This window comes from Alexandromys fortis, unplaced genomic scaffold (assembly GCF_014885135.2).
Source record: "Alexandromys fortis isolate MF-2015 unplaced genomic scaffold, M_Fortis_MF-2015_v1.1 scaffold_29, whole genome shotgun sequence".
Lineage (NCBI taxonomy): Eukaryota > Metazoa > Chordata > Mammalia > Rodentia > Cricetidae > Alexandromys > Alexandromys fortis.
In genome coordinates this window covers 11,867,591-11,886,164 of record NW_026067891.1, presented here as the reverse complement: position 1 = coordinate 11,886,164, position 18,574 = coordinate 11,867,591, and the positions used below count along the sequence as shown (strand labels likewise).

Genomic DNA, 18,574 nt, shown 5'->3' with positions numbered 1-18,574 from the left:
TTGGTAGGAGCTCTTGTGGAGTACAATAGGTTCCTATGATCAGACTTCTTTCTGTCTCTCTCTCTCCCCCCACCCCTTCTTTCTTTCTATACTGTCAGATTAAAAAACCTTTTTAAACTGTAGGATTTCTCATCTTTTAAAATTCATCTTTTAAAAATGTTCATTGTACGCAGTTCTGTGTTACATAAAGACATTTCCATACAAGTTGAGCATATTTCCTCTCTCCTCCCCCTTCTCATCACCCATGAGTCCTCTTTGTTTCTTCTGACATTTTTGCTTCAAATATCATGTCATTCATGCACATGGGAGAGACAACATGATAACTGTCATTGTGATACGAGCTTACTTTGCGCATATGATCATCACCAGCTGCATCCACTCTCCTGTAAACGGCAACTTGGCTCTTCTGTGTGACTGAGGAAACTTCCCTATCCATGCCTGTGTTGATGGACACTTAGCTGTTGTGAATTGGGCTGATTGCTGATGTGCAGGTGTCTCTGTGATATGTTGACTTCGAGACCATTGAGTAAATGCCAGGAGTGGTGCAGCTGGCTCATATGTAGATCTATGTTTTGTTCTTTGAGTCCTCCATATTTTGTGGTGGCTGGACGCATTACTACATCCACAAGAGATGTGTGAGCACTGCCCTCTGTCTATAGCCTCTCGAGCTGTTGTTTTCGCTCCAACACAGTGGCTGCGCCTTAATCTACTATCTCAGCCAGCAGTTGCAATTCCACAGTTGCTGGCCTGTTTCTCTGGCCTCGCTGCTCAGGTCCCAGCCCAGCGGGAATCCTGTTCCCACAGGTACTGGCTCTGCCACTGCTGCTAAAGGTAACTTTAACTAAATCTCTATCGTTCTATATAAATAAAACTTGGGACCTAAAGGCTGGGGTGAAAACCTGATATCTCAGAGAGGTGGAGTAGCAACTAGCTAACATTCTCTCCTTCCTGGTGTCTTCCAAAAGCTGGCCCTTCCACTCCTCCAGAACAGAAAACCTGCACCACTCAAAACTGCTCTCTACCACTTACAGTACCTCTTGTCTCTCTTCCAGATGCCCTCTGATGCTCTATGATTACTTTCTGCCAACTAGTTGCTAACTCAGCTTCCTGACCCAAGGTTAATTTTATTTAACTAACACAAATGCAAACTTGGGGTTCACAGTGTGATCGACTATACCCCAACAGGTTGGTGCTTGTTTAGGAATTTATCTTAAAACAATGCCAGCAAGCATTTTCTCAAACAGTAAATACAAAGAGCAGGATAGACCAACATTACTCTCCATTTCAAAGTGCTATAATTCACTATCAATTTTCCCTGTCAATAAATACATAAAAAGAAGTATAGTTCATAATTGGCTAATTTTAGTTCTGTCTTGTAGATACACTAGCATTTAACCAGCTCATGTTATTTCCTTCCTTCCTTCCTTCCTTCCTTCCTTCCTTCCTTCCTTCCTTCCTTCCTTCCTTCCTATCTTCCTTCTCTTTCTTTCTTTCTTTTTTTTTTTTTTTTTTGTGGAGCGTTAGAAGATAAATCAATAGGATTGAAAGCAGCTGAGACAACGTGTTCCTTGTGACCAGACTAGATAATTCAGTCTCTTTAATGATGTGGCTTATGGTAAACCCAGCTGGAACAATTGACTGAAGAATGGTATTCATCTGGGCACCCCTCCCCCTTCCCTTTCTTCCCCTCTCTTCCCCTTTCCTCTTCCTCTCTTAGCCAGGGTTGCTTTTGTGATGAAACACCATGATCAAAAGCAACTTGGGGAGGAAAGGGTTTATTGGTTTATTTGGCTTACACTTCCATATCACTGTTCATCATCGAAGGAAGTCAGAACAGGGCAGGAAACTGGAGTAGGAGCTGGTGCAGAGGCCAAGCAGGGGTTCTACTTACTGACTTGCTCATCACAGCTTGCCCAGCCTGCTTTCTTATAGAACCCAGGACCACCAGCCTAGAGATGGCACCACCCACAGTGGGCTGGATCCTCCCGCATCAATCACTGCTTAAGAAAATAGGTTTGCCCACAGCCTGACATTACAGAGGCATTTTCTCAGTTGAGGCTCCCCCAGTCTGATGACCCTAGCTGTGTCAAGCTGACATGAAACAGTCAGCTCACCCTTTTCTTCCGCTCTTCCTCCTTCCTCCTCTTCTTTGTCCTTCTCTTCACCTTTCCTTGTCCACCCTCCTCCCGCCCTCTTCCTTTTCTCTACTCACTGTTCACAGTCTTGGGCAGGACTGCTACCGTGAAGACAGCCCTCCGTCCATCCGGAATCCTCAGCATCAAAGTCGGTCTCAGCTTTTCTGCTGGGAGAGAGCTGCGGCATCAGGTCAGATTCTGTGGTCCACGGCCACAATAAGTGTGTGGAGAAGTTTTAGTGCCTGACCGATGACATCTCTTTGCAGTGATAAGATGCCCACCTCAATAAAATGTCAGCCTTTTGTGGTTTTAGAGACAGACTGTTTCTTTGAATAAATATTATTTTCCTGCATTTACAAGCAACCACGCATGCTTAACTCGACCTTCTACAAGTTAGACACCATACCTGTAGTTTGTATCAAATAAGAATCAGTTCTAAGCTCAGCATTGATATATGTGTAGGGATATTATCAGAATCACCCCTAGAGTCAACTCGAAAGTCCCACAACACTGTTTATAATTGCTAGGATGTGGATCCACCCAGGAATCCGTCAGAGGCTGAACAGATAATGCGGTACAGATACACAGTAGAACAGTCTTCAGACATGAAGAAGGATAAATGTCTGTCATTTGCAGCAAAATGGATGAGACTGGAGGACATTGCACCAAATAAGCCAGACACAGAAAGGCAATTACTGCATGTTCTCGGCCACACAGAGAAGGCAAAAATTTGCTATGATTAGTTATAACCTGGAAAAGATAGAAGGCAGAGAGCGTAAGTGAGAACCCAAGCACACCTGGATAAATTATGGTGTTATAAAAGTAGAGCAGGAGACTATAGTTCAGACTAACCTGTTACTTATTTCATGAAGATGTTAAAAACAGGAGCTTACTGTCTGCAAAAGCCGAGAAACATTAAGGGTAGGGGATGCTAAGTACCTCATTCGGTTAGCTTACGTGTTGAAACAACATGCTGCATCCTGTTATATGTGTAAGAATTGCAGTCAATGAAACTCAAATTAAAAAAAATATGGTTGGGACGCAGCTCAGTTGGTCCAGTGCTTGCCCAGCATTTGCAAAGCCCCGTGTTTGATCCCTAGCACCACATTAACCTTGTAATCTTGACACTTGAGAGGTGGAAGGAGGAGGTAAGAAGTTCAAGGTCATTCCCCAATTCTAGTCCAGCTTGGGACACGTGTGACTCCATCTCAGAAACCAAATCAAACCCAAAGAAACCTAAACAAAATGAAGCAAAAATACAAAAACTAGCTGTGCTTGGCTCCACTTGTGAGATTCTGATGGAATAAAGTGATTGTAAGCATGAAGCTTTTAAAAAGAGATTTTATTTTTACTTTTAATTATGTATATGCATACGTCTGTTTGTGGGTCTGTGTCCACGAGTGCAAAGCCTGAGGAGTGTAGAAGAGGAAATTAGATCTTCCGGGGTTAAAGTTCCACGTGATTGTGAGCTGCCTCACATGGGCTCTTGGTACTGCAAGAGGCTGAGCCATCTCTTCTTAGACCTGAGGAAAAACCAATTCCACCACTGTCTGAGTAAAGCAAACTGTGTTTAGAACTGGTGCTCAGGGCCTCTCCCAAAGTCAGGACTGCAGAAACCAGCCCTCGCTGGCTCCTGAGGCCCCTCCTTCCATCAGGTAGATAGAAAAGAGCCATTGAGATAATTGGCTATTAGAACCTGTACAGGAGAGTGGAGGACACGGGGGTAGACGACTCCAGCCCGAGGCTGCTGTGGGGTAGGTAAATGCAAGGGCACACGTGTGGAAGGGGAGTGAGTCATCAAGATGTCTGGGAAGCTGTTTTCATAGGCGAAAGGACAATACTGTATCACAGGGATAGGAAGTTAGCAAGGCTAAGGGGCGGGCATACATCATGGGGTCACAAGTTCAGCACAGGTTGAAAAACATGGCTTGCAAGATACATTAGGTTTAGGAAACAGAAACTTATTCTTGTAAGGTATGAAGACTTAATGACAATGTATAACAACGTAGCCCCGTTTGTGTTGTTGTCACACTCTCTAGCCCGGAATGCTACTTTTAAATGTCCTACAGCCTGCAATTCATGTCCACCTATAGGAGACTGAACACACAATGTGATATTCATACAGAAAGCCAGTAATCCAGTAATTTCAAATAATCAGGAGCAAGGAAGGTGGTTCCATGAGAAAATTACTAACCACACAAGCCTGACAACCCAAGTTGTCCTTGGAAGCTACATAAAAAGCCGAATGTGACCATCTGAATCTGTAATACTAACATTTTACTGTAAGGCAGAGTCAAGAGTGTCCCCTGGAAGTGTGCCTGCCAGCTTGCCAGCTAGCCTGCAATACATGGAAGCAGATAACAAGAGAAACCCTGCTTCAGTGGTGGCAAGAGCAAGTGACTTATGTACATTGCCTTCTGACCTCCACAAGCCATGGCATGTGATGCCCTCCCCATAAATAACTATTTGGGAAAGGCAAATAGAAAGCTACCAACACATGCACACATGTAACAAAATGGGTGAAGCTTTGAGTGGCCCGTTAGAAAATGAAAACAAGCGACTGGCGGATTCCATTTATATGACGCTAACGGAAGGGACAGAACTACTGTATGGCATTAGAAATCAAGATTATAGTTCCTACCGCCAAACCCCATCCCTAGCCCTGTTTCCGCTCTTTACTTTGAGGCAAGGTCTCATCACTAAATTGCTCAGGTCGGCCTTGAACTCACTCTGTAGTCCACGGAAACTCTGAATTTATGATCGTCCCACCTCCGCCTCCCAAATAGTTGCAGCACTAGGCCTGGCTTTAGCACTGCACTGTTGATGAATGATTGACACTTGAGGCATTTGCCCATTTGTTAATCACCTTTTAAAGACTGGGTCTTCCGGCTGCTCAGGCTGCACAGCACCCCCCCCCCCCCTGTGGCTGAGGCTACAGGTGCATACTTACCTGGCTGCTGATTTATAGCTCCTCAACCTCTCCATGAGTCCCCAAGGGTATCTCACACAGGGGAGAGACCTGTGCAGTTCAGCCCATCCACAGCCTCAGGAAATGGACCATCGCCTTATTTTCTGTCTCAATCATATCACGGGATCCTTCCTACATTTTACTTACCTTCTTCTGCTCTCTCTTTTGTGTAAGACCCCAAGGAATTCCATACAGCAATCAGCAAAGCAGTAAATCCACAGGTCTCTTGGACCAGTGTCCCTTTCTTGCCTGCTCTCCTGCGGCCATACCAATGTATCTAGAAGTACCCTCCTGGAGGGGTCACTTTAGAGGCACATATTTCCTGAGTACCTACTATAGTTAGGTCTGTTGGCTCTGACCAAGGCCATTGTCTTTTCATTTCAGATAACCCCGAATAATAGGCATCCGTATTACTGTTGCCTACCTGTTTCCCCAGATTGTCCAGTCATTAAAGGGAGATGCTAATGTCTGAGTTGGGTGCACCTGCCATAGCAAAAGCTGCGCAGTTTATGAACCACAAGACGGTTTTCACAGTTGTTTCTTTGAAATCACCATGAGGGCTGCTTTTGGCTGGGCAAGGAGCTGTCTAGCTGGCTAGCTCTTTGGAACGTTTTTATAAGGATACTAATGACATTCTATTCTATGACTTAATCACTCTGTGAAGGCCAGCTCTCTTAATTATTTATCCCCTAGGGTTTAGGATTTTAACATATGAATTTGGAGCATAGGCATTCAGGTGACATTAGGTGTCAATTGGAATGTAAGACCTTTCTCTTGAGGGGAGAAAGGTAGAGGTGATGTTAGGACACAGGTGACTATTCAAAGGTCAAATGTGGATATCTAACAATGAGCCTCCTGTTCAGTCGCTAGAATTAGAGCCCGCTAGCTCTCAAGTCCACTTAGTCCCAGGCTCTCTGCTCATCCCTTCTGGTGACTTAGTGGCAACCTCAGGGTTACTTTTTGTCTGGTACAACTTAGAGAAGAAAGCAGCAAGTGTGTGTGTGTGTGTGTGTGTGTGTGTGTGTGTGGTGTACGCGTGCACGCGCGTCTGTGCACGGAGGGAGTGTATATGTTTTTGCTTTTAGGTTCCTGGTTCCCTGACATCAGAGTGGGTTCCCATACCAGGGTGGTGAGGCGCTGAGAGAAGCATCCGAGCAGACTCTCTGGGCGGGTGTGTGCGTGTCGGCGTGCCTTGCGTGGAGCAGGGATTGCTGTACCCAGTGCGAGGCACTGGAGGAGGAAGCCGTAGCAGAGATCTGAATAATTGATTCTCCAGCAGCACCAGACGCCCAGGAGCGGGCGGAGAGCGTGGTTTCAGCACCAAGGTTGCGCGCCACCACAGGCTCCCCCCCATCACCAGCCAGACACCTAGGTTGGCCTTTTTCGCTACCGCCTTGCGTTCCAGAAGAGGGTGGCCGCGTTCCGCGTCACTGCTTAGGGACTGCGGGGTCTGCCTTGGCCCGCCTCCGGGGTGGGCGGCTGCAGGCGGGCCAGAGCTCCAAACATCCTCGGATTGCGCGGGGGGTTGCTGCGTTGCGTCTCGTTGGCAGGAACAAATCCTAAGTTGGTGTGGTTGGTGCCTCTGCCTTCCTCTATCCTCCAAGGCGACCGCGGAGAAGCGCGCCCGAGGATCCTGGCTTCTCCAGTGCTGTGAACCGCGGTGGCCAGACACTCTCTTGGGCTCCCGCTGATCAAGAGAGGGACCGAACGCCCGGCGCCAAGCTGACCCCGCAGCGAAGGGCCCGGAGCGAGCTGCGGTCCTCCGCCCGCAACCTTCTCGGCCAGGGACCGCGGGGATCCCCGGCCACACGCGCGCGCGCGCTCCCACACTCACTCACACACACACTCGCTCTCCCGCACGTCAGTCTGGAGCTGGGCTGCGGAGAGGGTGTCCAGGCGCGCTCAGACGACCCGGCAGCTGCTGTCCGGAGTGGAGCAGGAAGCTGAGGCAGGGCTCTAGGAGAGAGGCTCCCGGGGTGCTGTGCCCGAGCATGGGGCCGGATGAGCTCTAAGAGACGCGGCCACAGCTATCAGCCCTGGAGATGACCAGGGGCGGCCACTGCTGAGAACTATGTGGAGAGAGGCTGCGGTGAGTGCTGGCGCGGGACGCCGAGCCTGGGAGGGCCCTGTGAGAAGCGGGTGGGGGGAGGTCTGGATAGGAGGGGGCGGCAGGACGCACAAGAGGGTCGCTACGTGGGAGTGATCACACCTCCCTCGGGGATCCGGGACCGCGGGAGCCCGCGTCCTTCCCTCCCCCTCTTCTCCTCCCGGCTCGTCGGCTCGTCGCAAACTCAGCCAGCGCCCCCTCCTTCCCTCCTCTTTTTCTCTCCCTACCCCCCACCCCCCCTCGCTCAGCAGCTCCTGGTCGCACAACTCCCAGTAGCCGGCGCCTGGGTGGTGGTAGGGGTTGAGGGTGGAGGTTCCCACTAAGCTTCTCGTGGGTGGCCAACCTGGGGCTCCCACTCTCCGGTGCGTCCCTGAAAGGAGCTCCTGTTGTCAGCCACAGGGACTGAAGATCCGCACCGAGGGTGTTGTGGGCACCAAGCTCCAGCTCCCTCTCTGGTCGAGCCCCCAGGGTGCATAAGGGGGCTGTGAGCACTGCAGACTGCATCCCTCCCCCCGCCTTCCCCCGCGCTGGTGGGCTGACCCTGCCTCTCCATCTCTCCTCCGCCCCGGTAGAGCCCTGCTGCAGAGCCTCCGGCTGGGATAGCCGCCCCCCATGGGGGCGATGCGGACAGCGCGGGACAGCCAGGGGAGCGCGCGGGGGCCGCAGCATGCGGGAACCCGCTAAACCCGGTGGCTGCTGAGGCGGCCGAGATGCTCGTGCGCGCAGCACGCCCCATTGCATCCTCCACCTTCTCCGGCTACAGGTACGTCCTGGTTGGTGAGGAGCTCTGTGGGCCTGGGAGGAGACAGGCTCAACCGGTGAGGAGAGAGCAGGAGATGGTTCAGGAGGGAGAGGGGGGAAAAGGAGCGAGCAAGAGAAATCCGGAGCGAGAAAGCCGGGGAGGGAGAGCCCTGTAGCGAAGCGCTGGAGGAGCACCAGGTGGCGCTGCGGCCCTGCACTCCACCTTGATCACCCTAAATGCCAGGGTTGGAGTTTGCCCCAACTTCCCCCGGGTGCAACAGCACCCGGGCCGAGGGGCGCGCGCTTTTACACGCGTGCACGACTGTGCAGGCATTTGCAGGAAAGCACCGTTGTGCACCTGGTACAGTACTTGTGTGAACACCGCCTGAGGACGTTTGAAGGCTCCAGCTGGCCGTGGGCATCTCCAAGGCGGCCTGCGGATGTGCGCAGAAAAGCGCGCGTGTCAGTTAGCGTGTGCAGCCCACTGCCCACGTGTATCTAAGATTTGGCTCCAGTCTCTACAGTGGAAAGACTGGGGAGGGGTTGTACACTCCGCATCCACCTGAGAGCTTTTTGGGAGCCTATATCCCCAACCCCCGGACGTTCTTTGTCAGCTCCCATGCTCCGGTTGGCTTGCTGGGAGGTAGGGGGGCGGTGAGGGGCAGCGCGCCCACTCTCCAGAATTTTGCATTTCACATGGCGTGAGAGACTTGTGTGAGCGCTTGGTTGTGTGCACCTGTGTGTAGCAGGCGGGTCCTGGGACGTCTAGCGTTAAAGTGAAAGCCTCTCCCAGCAAGATGGGGAGGTCGGGGGCCCAAGTTCCCCCAAGCACCTGGGAACCTGGGGTCACAGAGAGCATTCTCACTTTCAAGTGCTTGGGGTGTATCCTGCAGGGTAGGAGCGGGATCTGCAGCCGTTGGGTGCCACTAATGAGCGAGGTCTGTGGCGCACTGGGCGAGCTCCCAGGGGGGTGGGGTCAGTTAACCATTTAGGCAAGGGACAGATTCAGGCTGCGGTACTCAGGCACCGCCTATCACGCTGGGGCCCGTTCGAAGTTCACTGCGCTTAAGCAGGGGGCGGGGCCGATAACTTGGTCCTCGCACTTGCGGAGGAACAGGGTTGGAGACCGCTTGGTCTGGGCATCTGCTTGCTGGTGGTGGTGGGGTTCATGGCTCTCTGGGCGCTTAGGAGCTGTGGTCTGCATCAAATCTGGGGAATCTTGTGTGAGATTTGGACCCAATTGGAGTTGGGGACAGTCGCTGGAGACAAGAGAGGAGGAGGCAGGATGCCAGGATGGGCTTGGGGACAGGGATGGAGAAATAGCTTGGATTGGAGTGGTAGATGGAGATGGACGTGGGTCGAGGGATGCGGATGGCATCAGCGATGAGGACTCCAGTGAGTGGCCAAAGCAGCCAGTGCTGCTGCCCTGTTTCACACTTGCCTCCTAGAGCAGGTGCTGGGGCAGTCATTCCTGTCACTTGGGCTCCTCACTTACCCCCGTCCTGCTTCTCGCTCTCCTCCACCTCACAGGGACCCTAAGTGGCGACCATGGGCAGACTGGGCTACTGGACCTTGCTGGTACTGCCGGCCCTTCTGGTCTGTCGCGGTCCGGCGCAGGACGCGGCGGCGGAGAAGGGTACCCCAGCGCTGAACATTGCGGTGCTGCTGGGTCACAGCCACGACGTGACAGAGCGCGAACTTCGAAATCTGTGGGGCCCGGAGCAGGCAACCGGCTTGCCCCTGGACGTGAACGTGGTGGCGTTGCTGATGAACCGCACTGACCCCAAAAGCCTCATCACGCACGTGTGCGACCTTATGTCTGGGGCGCGCATCCACGGTCTCGTGTTTGGAGACGACACCGACCAGGAGGCTGTGGCTCAGATGCTGGATTTTATCTCTTCACAGACTTTCATCCCCATCTTGGGCATTCACGGGGGTGCATCTATGATCATGGCTGACAAGGTAAGGCCTGGAGGAGATGGGCTGCCAGGGTCCTGGATGGGCGGATTCTACAAATGGCAGCCTCCACGGGGGGCCTAGGGCGCCCCTAGCATCTGCTGGGTGTGAAAACAGGTTAAGCGGCCTCTGGTCTAAGGATGGCGCGCTGTATCTCTTTGGCTCAGACATAAATGCCTTTTGCTTTTGGATTTGAAGACGGGGTACTCAGACGCTCCTTGTGTGCCAGGATGAGTACAAAAAAAATACAAGAACAGGATGGGACGTGAAGATGGAAAGGCAGAGGCTAACGGGGGAGCATTGGGGCCAGTACAAGTCTACAGAGTCAGTTTTCATCAGCATCTCCGTTTTCTTTCTTTTGGTAAAGTTATTAAATCTGCTTAAAAAATACTAAGGATGGTTATGTGAGGTTTTTTAGCAAACGCAAAAAGGGACAGATTCGTGCTTGCCCAGACTTAGAGGAATGGAGGTGGGAGCTGGAGAACCCCAAGGCTAGAGGCATGTGGGCGGAACTCTGCCTCTAGGGAGTAGGCGTGTGCCAGGAAGTAACTCCAGGCCTAGTGTTGTGTCGTTCCCCCCATTCCGACTGCCCAGGTGTCCTAGGTAGCTCTTGTGTGAGCTGATCGCTTCAGAACAGGGCTTCCCGAGACCCTCAGATGGAAGGCATTGGCTCTGGAAGATTGACCTTGTGTGGAAGTTGGATTTCAGAATTGAGTGAAAATATGTCTTACCTTCTGGGCTTTGTTCCATGGTTTTTAGGAGCATAGGGAGGGTGGGGGAGGCTTGAAGGTTGAGTGGGATGTTAAGAATGATGCTGCAGTCAAGAGGGGGAAGAAAGTTGGAAGAGAGAACTAAAACAAAAAAAGGGAAGAAGGGAAGATAGTGAGTCAGTGTGCTGTTACTCCACACAAGCCCCAGGAGGGCCAGGAAGGCCAGGAGACCTTTTGGAGAGCTTTCCTTAGGTAGCAGGGTACAGCTGGGGGAAGGTGATATTCCTAACAGCACTTTCCTTCTGCCTTTCTTGAAACGCTGTGGTGCTCACCAACCCAGCCTCCTCTCTGGGCAGTGCATCCCGGCAGCCCCTCCGGGAACTGTGTTAGTTCTTCTGGGTCTCCTGGCTGTGGCACATGCAGTGAGAACACACAGAAGGTTTCAGACGGCCCTCAGGCCGGCAGGGTCTCATGTGGGGCGAGCAAGCGTCTCCCAGTCACCTCTCTAATGAAGCAGAGGATGGCTGGGCTCTGCTTACTGTGCCATGTCAGAGCAGCAAAGGGCCTAAAGATTACCAAAACTCTCCAAGTGGCTAAAGCATGCAGCTGTTAAGCGACTTCCCCAGATATACACAGTGAGTGATGAAAATAGAATCTTGTTTTTCTTGTCCTAAGCTGTGATCTGGGGAAACCAAACCTAACCTTTTACATTTCTTATTTAAGAGGGACAGACGTTTGGTTTATTGCATAGGCGGCACCAGGCCATGGGGGAGAGGCAGCGAATCAGCTTAGAGGGCTGTTCAAATAAGAGGAAACCATCGTATTAAGTATAAGGGAAAAGGGGATTAGATTATGAAAACTATTTTCATTGACTTTCCCTTTTAAAAGTTTTGATTATAGAAGCAACACATAAAAATGACTACGTACAGCAGGGCATATACAGAAAATAAATTAGGTACATGCGTTTGATGGCAGCATTCAGGAGACAGAGCTCTGTGAGCTCCAGGCTAGTCAGGGCTGCACAGTGCGAGCCATCAGAGAACTCTGCTACCAGCAGGCCTGGGAAGGCCGGCTGAGCTTGGAAGGGTTGTGTAACTTTCCTGACTATGAGTTGGAAGTGTATGGGGCAGTCTCTCCTTCACACAGTACAGGTGTTAAAGTGGGTACAGAGAGGACCCCAATGTGAGCACTCCTTGATATGTTCTGACCTTGACTATCAAGGAACTTTGATTTATAAAAGGGTGGTCTCTGACTAGCTAGTTCAAGCTCCCTTGAAAGAGAGTTTTGAGAAGTCAGAGGAATGGATGAGTGTTTTTTTTTTTCCTGGGGTGAAATTGCCTTTTGGAGACAGGGGTAAAAGTGCATTTAAGTGAACAAAAGCCTGTGCTGATGAGTAAGGGGCGGGGGGGGGGGGACTGGGAAATGGTAAGAGGTTGCTAAGAAAGGGACGTTTCCAGAGAAGACAGGATCAGAGAGAGATTGAAAGAGAGGGTTATCTGTTGTTCAAGCTCACCATGGGGGCTGACTTGTCTTGAATTGGGGCTCTCCAGAGTTGGTCTAGGAGAGATTCCCGATTGTATCAGAAATAGGAGATGAATTGGGACGGTGAGGAGTCACTGAAGGGGGCAGACAGGCGTGGTCTCTGGGCCTCATGTACAGGAGGGGCAGGGAATGTGGGAGGAGTGGGTTCGGAGGGTGGTATTTGGAGAAACCTGTGTGCATTTAAAAAGGAAAGTTGTCTGAAATGCAAACAGCCCTTCCTTCATTAGGAATGCACATGTTTGGCGTGTCTCCTTACCACCTGTTTGGGTTATTGCTTAGCATTCAGCAGACTTTATTTAGCTGTATGGAAGTAGTCATGAGATGTTGTCTAAAACGGCCTTGCTGAGGTGTGCTGGCAGCATTGTGACAGAAGGGCCTTAACCACCCAGACTGACAAGACTATAAGGGGGCTTCAGTTGGGTAATGTCGCCCAGAACAAACCTAGGCTTTCTTTACTTCTGATTGACAGTGTGATAATGATTGATTATCAGATAAACGGAATATATACACACTCACACACACGCGCATGTGCACACAGGAATCCACGCACTTAAGCTTTGAGGCGTATGTCACTTTCTACCTTTCTCTTAGTTGACTTGATCCTTGAACAAAGCCTTACCCCAGTGGTTCTCAGCCTTCCCAATTCTTCGACCCTTTAATGCAGCAGTTCCTCATGTTGTGCTGACCCCCAACCATAAAATCATTTTTGTTGCGACTTCATAACTGTGATTTGGCTATGGTTCTGAATCATAATGTAGATATCAGTGTTTTCTGTGGTCTTAGGTGACCCGTGTGAAAGGGGTGGAGACCACAGGTTGAGAACCATTGCTTTATACTGAGTGCAGTGGTGTCGAGTGGCAGGTGTTTGGGGTATTAGTTTAATTTATTGTGGCCACTGATTTCGGCTGGCATCAGTGAGTGTTCTTGAAATATCCCAAGTTGGAGGTGTGCATAAGGCTTGGTGTAGATGAAGCTCTCACCTCATCTTGGCTTGTTGAAGTGAAACAGACTCTTGCTGTCCAGGAAACTCATCAAGTTGATTGGACCATTACCTCTCTGCTCACCACCCTTGAATTCCTCCTTCCCCTGGCCTCTGATGGAAAAGGCTGGGTTCATATTTTACCTACATCTGTCCATGCCTGTCACTGTGTGGGTTTGTTTGGTATGTTATTTTAAATTTTTTATTTTATGAGTTACAAAAGGACTTGTTTATTTTACTTTATGTGTGTGATTGTTTTGCTAGCATGCATGAATGTTTATCACATGCATGCCTGTTGGATCCCCTGGAGCTGGTTGTGAGCCACCATGTGGGTGTTAAGAATTGAATCTGGGTCCTTTGCAAGAGCAACAGGTGTTCTTAACTGTGGAGCCATGGCTTCAGCCCTTGTGTGTTTACTTTAAATGTGTGTGTGTGTGTGTGCAGCAGCATGTGGAGGCAGAGGAAGCCTTGAGTGAGCCTCATGTGCCATCTACCTCTGCTTCTTACGATGCAATCTTTGAGGGCAGATCTTAGATAAGTACTTACGTGTATATGTGTTTTTTAAATAATGAATTCTTCTCCACAGACACTATAAAAATAATGTCTTTTCATTGTAGACCGCTTAGAAGTACATTAAAGTTTAAGGAAGGAAATAAAAAGCTTGCCATAAATTTTATCAGTGGGATTAACTGTGGCAACACGTGGATGTATTTCTTCTAAGAACAGTTTGTTGTGTTACAATTTCAGAATTAGACTTTTTTTAAAAAAATTTTCAAGACAAGGTTTCTTTGTGTAGCCTTGGCTGTCCTGAAGCTAGGTCTGTAGACCAGGCTGGCCTTGAACTCACAGAGATCTGCCTCTGCCTCTGGAGTGCTGGGATTAAAGGTGTGTACCTCCACTGCCCAGTGAATTATACTATATTTATGCTATTATTTTTGTACTTTACACTCTGGGATTTTTGACTCAAGTGTCTTTAGTTCTGGAAAACTCTCTGGCCTGTCTGCTGGACACTTGCTCTCTTCTCTTCTTGCTTGTGTCCACTCTCTTGAATTATCCTTTCTTCATTGTGCAGTAGTCTCTCAACCAAGCCTCCCTATACCTTACTTTTTTTTATATTTTCTTCGTGAGCTTATTTTCAGAGTAATTATGCTTTATTTTTAATTGAAATAGAATTATATGACTCCCTTTCCTCCCTTCAGCCCTGGCCAGTTGCCTTCCCCTAAGCCCCTTACTTTTCCTTAAAGTGATAGTCACCACTTTGATTGTCTTTGCTACATACATATATACGTATTCAAAATCTATATAACTAGAACCCATTGAGTCAATTTTTGTTGTTTGTGTGTATATTGTTTCATGGCTGATAACTCTGCACTGGGCACCAATGAGGGGGCTCATCAGGGTCTTGTGAACCTTGAGTGTCCTGGACCTTGTTATATAGTTTACTAATAAACTCAAACTTCCTATCCTCCATTTTTTTTACCAACAAAGTGCTGAGATTCTATGGACTTGACATAACATCCAGTTTGTGCAGCACTGGGGATCCAACCTCAGATTTTGTGAATGTTGGGTAAGCACTCTACCAACGGAGTGACAGCCCAGCTCCTAGTCTTTTATTTTTTATTTTTCCCTGTGGTGTTGGGGATGAAAGCTGGGGCCTTCTGTGTGCTGAGCCAGTGCTCTCCTGCCTAACTACGCCCCAGGACTGGGGTTTCTAAACCACAATTCCCAGCAGCAGCTCTGCCAGGAACATTCCCTTTTCTTTTCATGGCTTACAGTGCAGGTTGGACTTGTTTACGTTGGCGACTTCCTATGGCTCCTTGACACAGGCAGGGGCCTCCTGGGAGGTAGAGTGAATAATAAAAACCCAGAGAGAAATTGGGGTTCAGCCTGAAAACTAGAAAAGCAAGGCAGCCAAGCCACTGGAGAAGTCTTCCCTCTACCAAGCTGGGCGACCTCAAAACTAAGCAGATCAGCTTCTCTTGCCTTATTTTTTTTTTATTCCCGCTAGTGTTGGGATTAAGCGTGTATGACTCCCTAGTACTGGATTAAAGGTGTGAGCCACCACCACGTGGATTTATTTCTGCAGTGACCTTGTGTAGCCCAGGGTGACCTTGAACTCACTGAGATTCATCTGACTCTGTCTCCCAAATCCTGGGACTAAAGGTGTGTGTCACCATTGTCTGACCTCTAGTGGTGTTAGCTTTGCCTCTGGTCTGCAGGTAAGATTTATTTATCAAAATACGAAAAATACACCACTGAGCCAGGACGCAGCTCTTAGAGGGTGGTGTGGATGCCCAGCCTCACTCACTGGGAGTGGCACAATTTCTCCCCAGGTGTTTGTTAGCACCTGTACTGGATTCATTTCCCGATGGCCCACATGGCTCCCATCTTCCTGTTTGCAATGATGAGATCTGGTCTTCCCTCTTCCCTTTCTTTTTTTTGGTCCCCTTTTCTGTTGTTGAAGATGGAAAGCCTAAAGGCTCAGCCTATGCTGCACCATGGTTTCAGCTCTCATCTTTCAATTCATGCAATTTTAGGGACTCCTCTTTATCTTTCTTCATTCTTAAGTATTTGTGTGTATGTAAGTGTGCATGAGTGTTTGTGTAAGAGTGTGTGTGTCTGTGTGTATGTTGCATGACTGTGAGAATGCATGTGTGTGTGCATACATGTGTGTGCATGCATGTGTGTGGCTGTTGGGTGTGACTGTACCGTGACATGTATGTGGATCTCAGAGAAGAACTTTTCAGGAGCTGATTCTCTCCCACTTTGTTTCTACCACAGTGCATATTCCAAGACAGTGGCCTTGGCGTTTCCGGCTGATGTTCCTATCTCTGTCTCCTTCCTCTGCTCCTCATCCTCCTGTGGGAGTGTTGGGATTGCTGGTGTGCACATCAGGCTTTTAACGTGGGCTCTGAGGGGTGGAGTTCGGGCCCGATACTTTTACCTGCTGAGCCAGCTCCTTGACCCAGTCCTCTGTATTTTGATTTGATCTTTGATTTCTTGTGTGTGTGTTTTTTTTAAATTCCTAGGCAATACTATACAAATAATAAATAGGAAGATTTCTGTATAAATTTTGTGTCTTAGGAGAAGCAGAAGGAAGGGACTTGAATGTGTTTCCTCTGGTGTTGAGCTAGTTTTATTTCCTAACCTGCTTTTATGTTTTTAAAACTCGATTATATATTCTTGGGATTTTTCCTTATAGTGAACTGGAGTTTAGGTTTGACTTTTTTAAATTTTTATTGATTTTTATTGAGCTCTACAGTTTTCTCTGCTCCCCTCCCTGCATATCCTCTCCCCTTCAACCCTTTGCCAAGGTTCCCATGCTTTCAACTTACTCAGGAGATCTTGTCTTTTTCTACTTCCCATGTAGATTAGATCCATGTGTGTCTCTCTTAGGGTCCTCATTGTTGTCTAGGTTCTCTGGGATTGTGAATTGTAGAAAAAAATAATGACATTTTGAGATTAGCAGGCAAATGGATGGATCTAGAAAACTTCATATTGAGCAAGGTAACCCAGATCCAGAGAGACAAATATCATATGTACTCATTCATTAGGTTTGACTTTTAAATGACTGCAGAATGTTTAGACCATGTGGAGCTGAACTGTTCCTCTATCTCCCACGTCCACCCACAGTCAGTTAGGGTCATAGGTGTGCCTGCCTGATGTCTCTTTGCTTTGGTTACTTGGTAAATGTTTGTTGATTGAATGAATCAAGTCATCTACTCTGATTCCAGCTTGATGCTGCTTCCGGACGGACAAACATGTCACACAATGCTTCAGGGCTCCTTTTGTTCCCTAAGTGTGGACTGATTTCATATATGTGTGCCAACTCTTTTTCTCTCGGTAGCAGGAGATAATTATTAGCCATCCGGGGTCCTAGCATGAATTAGGGGTTGCACTTGAAGCCCCCTGGAGCAGTGCTAAGTGACAGCTCAGTGGTAGGTGGAGGAAGTTGGTGCGCTGGCAACCTGGCAGCTCCCGAGTTGGAGGTGAATGATGGGCCATTAAACAGCCAAGCCTCAGGGAAAGGGCAGACATGCAGATCTGAGTGTTGGAGGAGCCCACTCAGCGGCTGCTGCAGCACCGGCAGGGAACTGGAGAGGGTGGGAAGCTACCTCTAGCCGCATGGAGAAGGCATGTCAGCAGCAGTCATCCTCTCCCTCCTACGTAAATCAGCGGGGAGCTGCAGGCAGCATCTCAGAAGGCATGACTAACTCACCAAACGGCCCTCCAGCTCCTTGGGAATGGCTTCAACCCTTCATGGCTGTGGGTTCCTGCTTTGAGGGTCGTGTTTGTCTTTATTCCCTTAGCCTCAGATGGGAAGCACTGCTCCAGGCAGAGGGAGGAGGGAGGGGGAGGAGCAGGACTGAATCCTGGGTCTGCAGTGAGAGAGTCAGTGGCCTCAGTGACTCATCTTGCAGCGAGGTCATCATGTAAAGGAGCAGCTGTAAGGCCATTAGCCGGGCTTCTTGATGCGCTCGCACTTCCAGTCTTTATCTTTCCAATTTCCATTAGTTACCAACACTTTAAAGTTCAAATCATAGCTTAAAAAAACTCAAAGGCCTGGCCATACTGCCACTTCTCCATGGCAACTGTTGGCTGGATAAGCCATCCTCTCCACCTCTCCATTTGACAGGATAGGCGCTCTCCCTAGGTCCTACCTTCCCACTTCCCTGCTTTGAAATGACGTTGTTCCCGAAAGCTTCAGGAATGGAGACCTCTGATGCTTGTGAGGAAAATATCTACACTCCACCAATGTCCCTCCCTCCCTCCTTCCCTCCTTCCCTCTTTCCCTCCTTCCCTCCCTCCCTCCTTCCCTCCCTCCCTCCCTCCCTCCCTCCCTCCCTCCCTCCCTCCCTCCCTCCCTCTCTCCCTTCTTTCCTCATTCCTTCCTACCCGCCTTCCTGCCTGTCTGCTTACCTGTCTGCTTGCCTTTCTCCTTTCCCTTCTTTTTGCAAGTACAGGAACATTGAGAAGAGCTCATGTACTTGTACACAAATGCAAAGTTCAGAGGGATCTATCAGGTCAGGTCTGCCCTATTGCTATAGCTCTTCACCTTGTTCCTCTCACACAAGGTCTCTTGCTGAATCTGAAGCTCACATTTTTGGCTGGATTGGCAGGCCATCAAGCTCCATGGAGCGTCTTGTCTCTCTCTGCCCAGTGCTGGGGTTATGGATGTGGTTATGAAAATGCTAGGGACCAGAATGTAATTCCTCATACTTATACAGCAAGTGCTCTCGCCCTGGGCCACGTCCCTCAGGGCCTCCCTTCATGGTGTTTGTGGTGTCCTGCTGATGCCACCGTTAACCTCTAGAGACAGCTGCCTGGCTGTTGCAGGCCTCCTAGACTTTGCACAGCGCTCTGGGTGCTGCTACCAAATAGCTTGAGTTGGAGCATGTCAGAGAGCCTTGGGCCAAGAGTCTGAGGACCTGAGCT

General features: G+C 49.3%; 1 protein-coding gene across 2 annotated transcripts in view; it reads left to right on the top strand.

Annotated features, from left to right (window-relative positions):
- Window positions 1–9,499: 9,499 nt before the first annotated feature.
- The window catches only part of Grin2a (glutamate ionotropic receptor NMDA type subunit 2A), a 411,054-nt gene continuing 401,979 nt past the window's right edge, over window positions 9,500–18,574 (top strand). For both annotated transcript variants that reach the window (XM_050137104.1, XM_050137109.1), the window contains exon 1: window positions 9,500–9,913. In XM_050137104.1, the coding sequence (XP_049993061.1) occupies window positions 9,500–9,913 (414 nt within the window). The remainder of the gene's footprint in view (window positions 9,914–18,574) is intronic.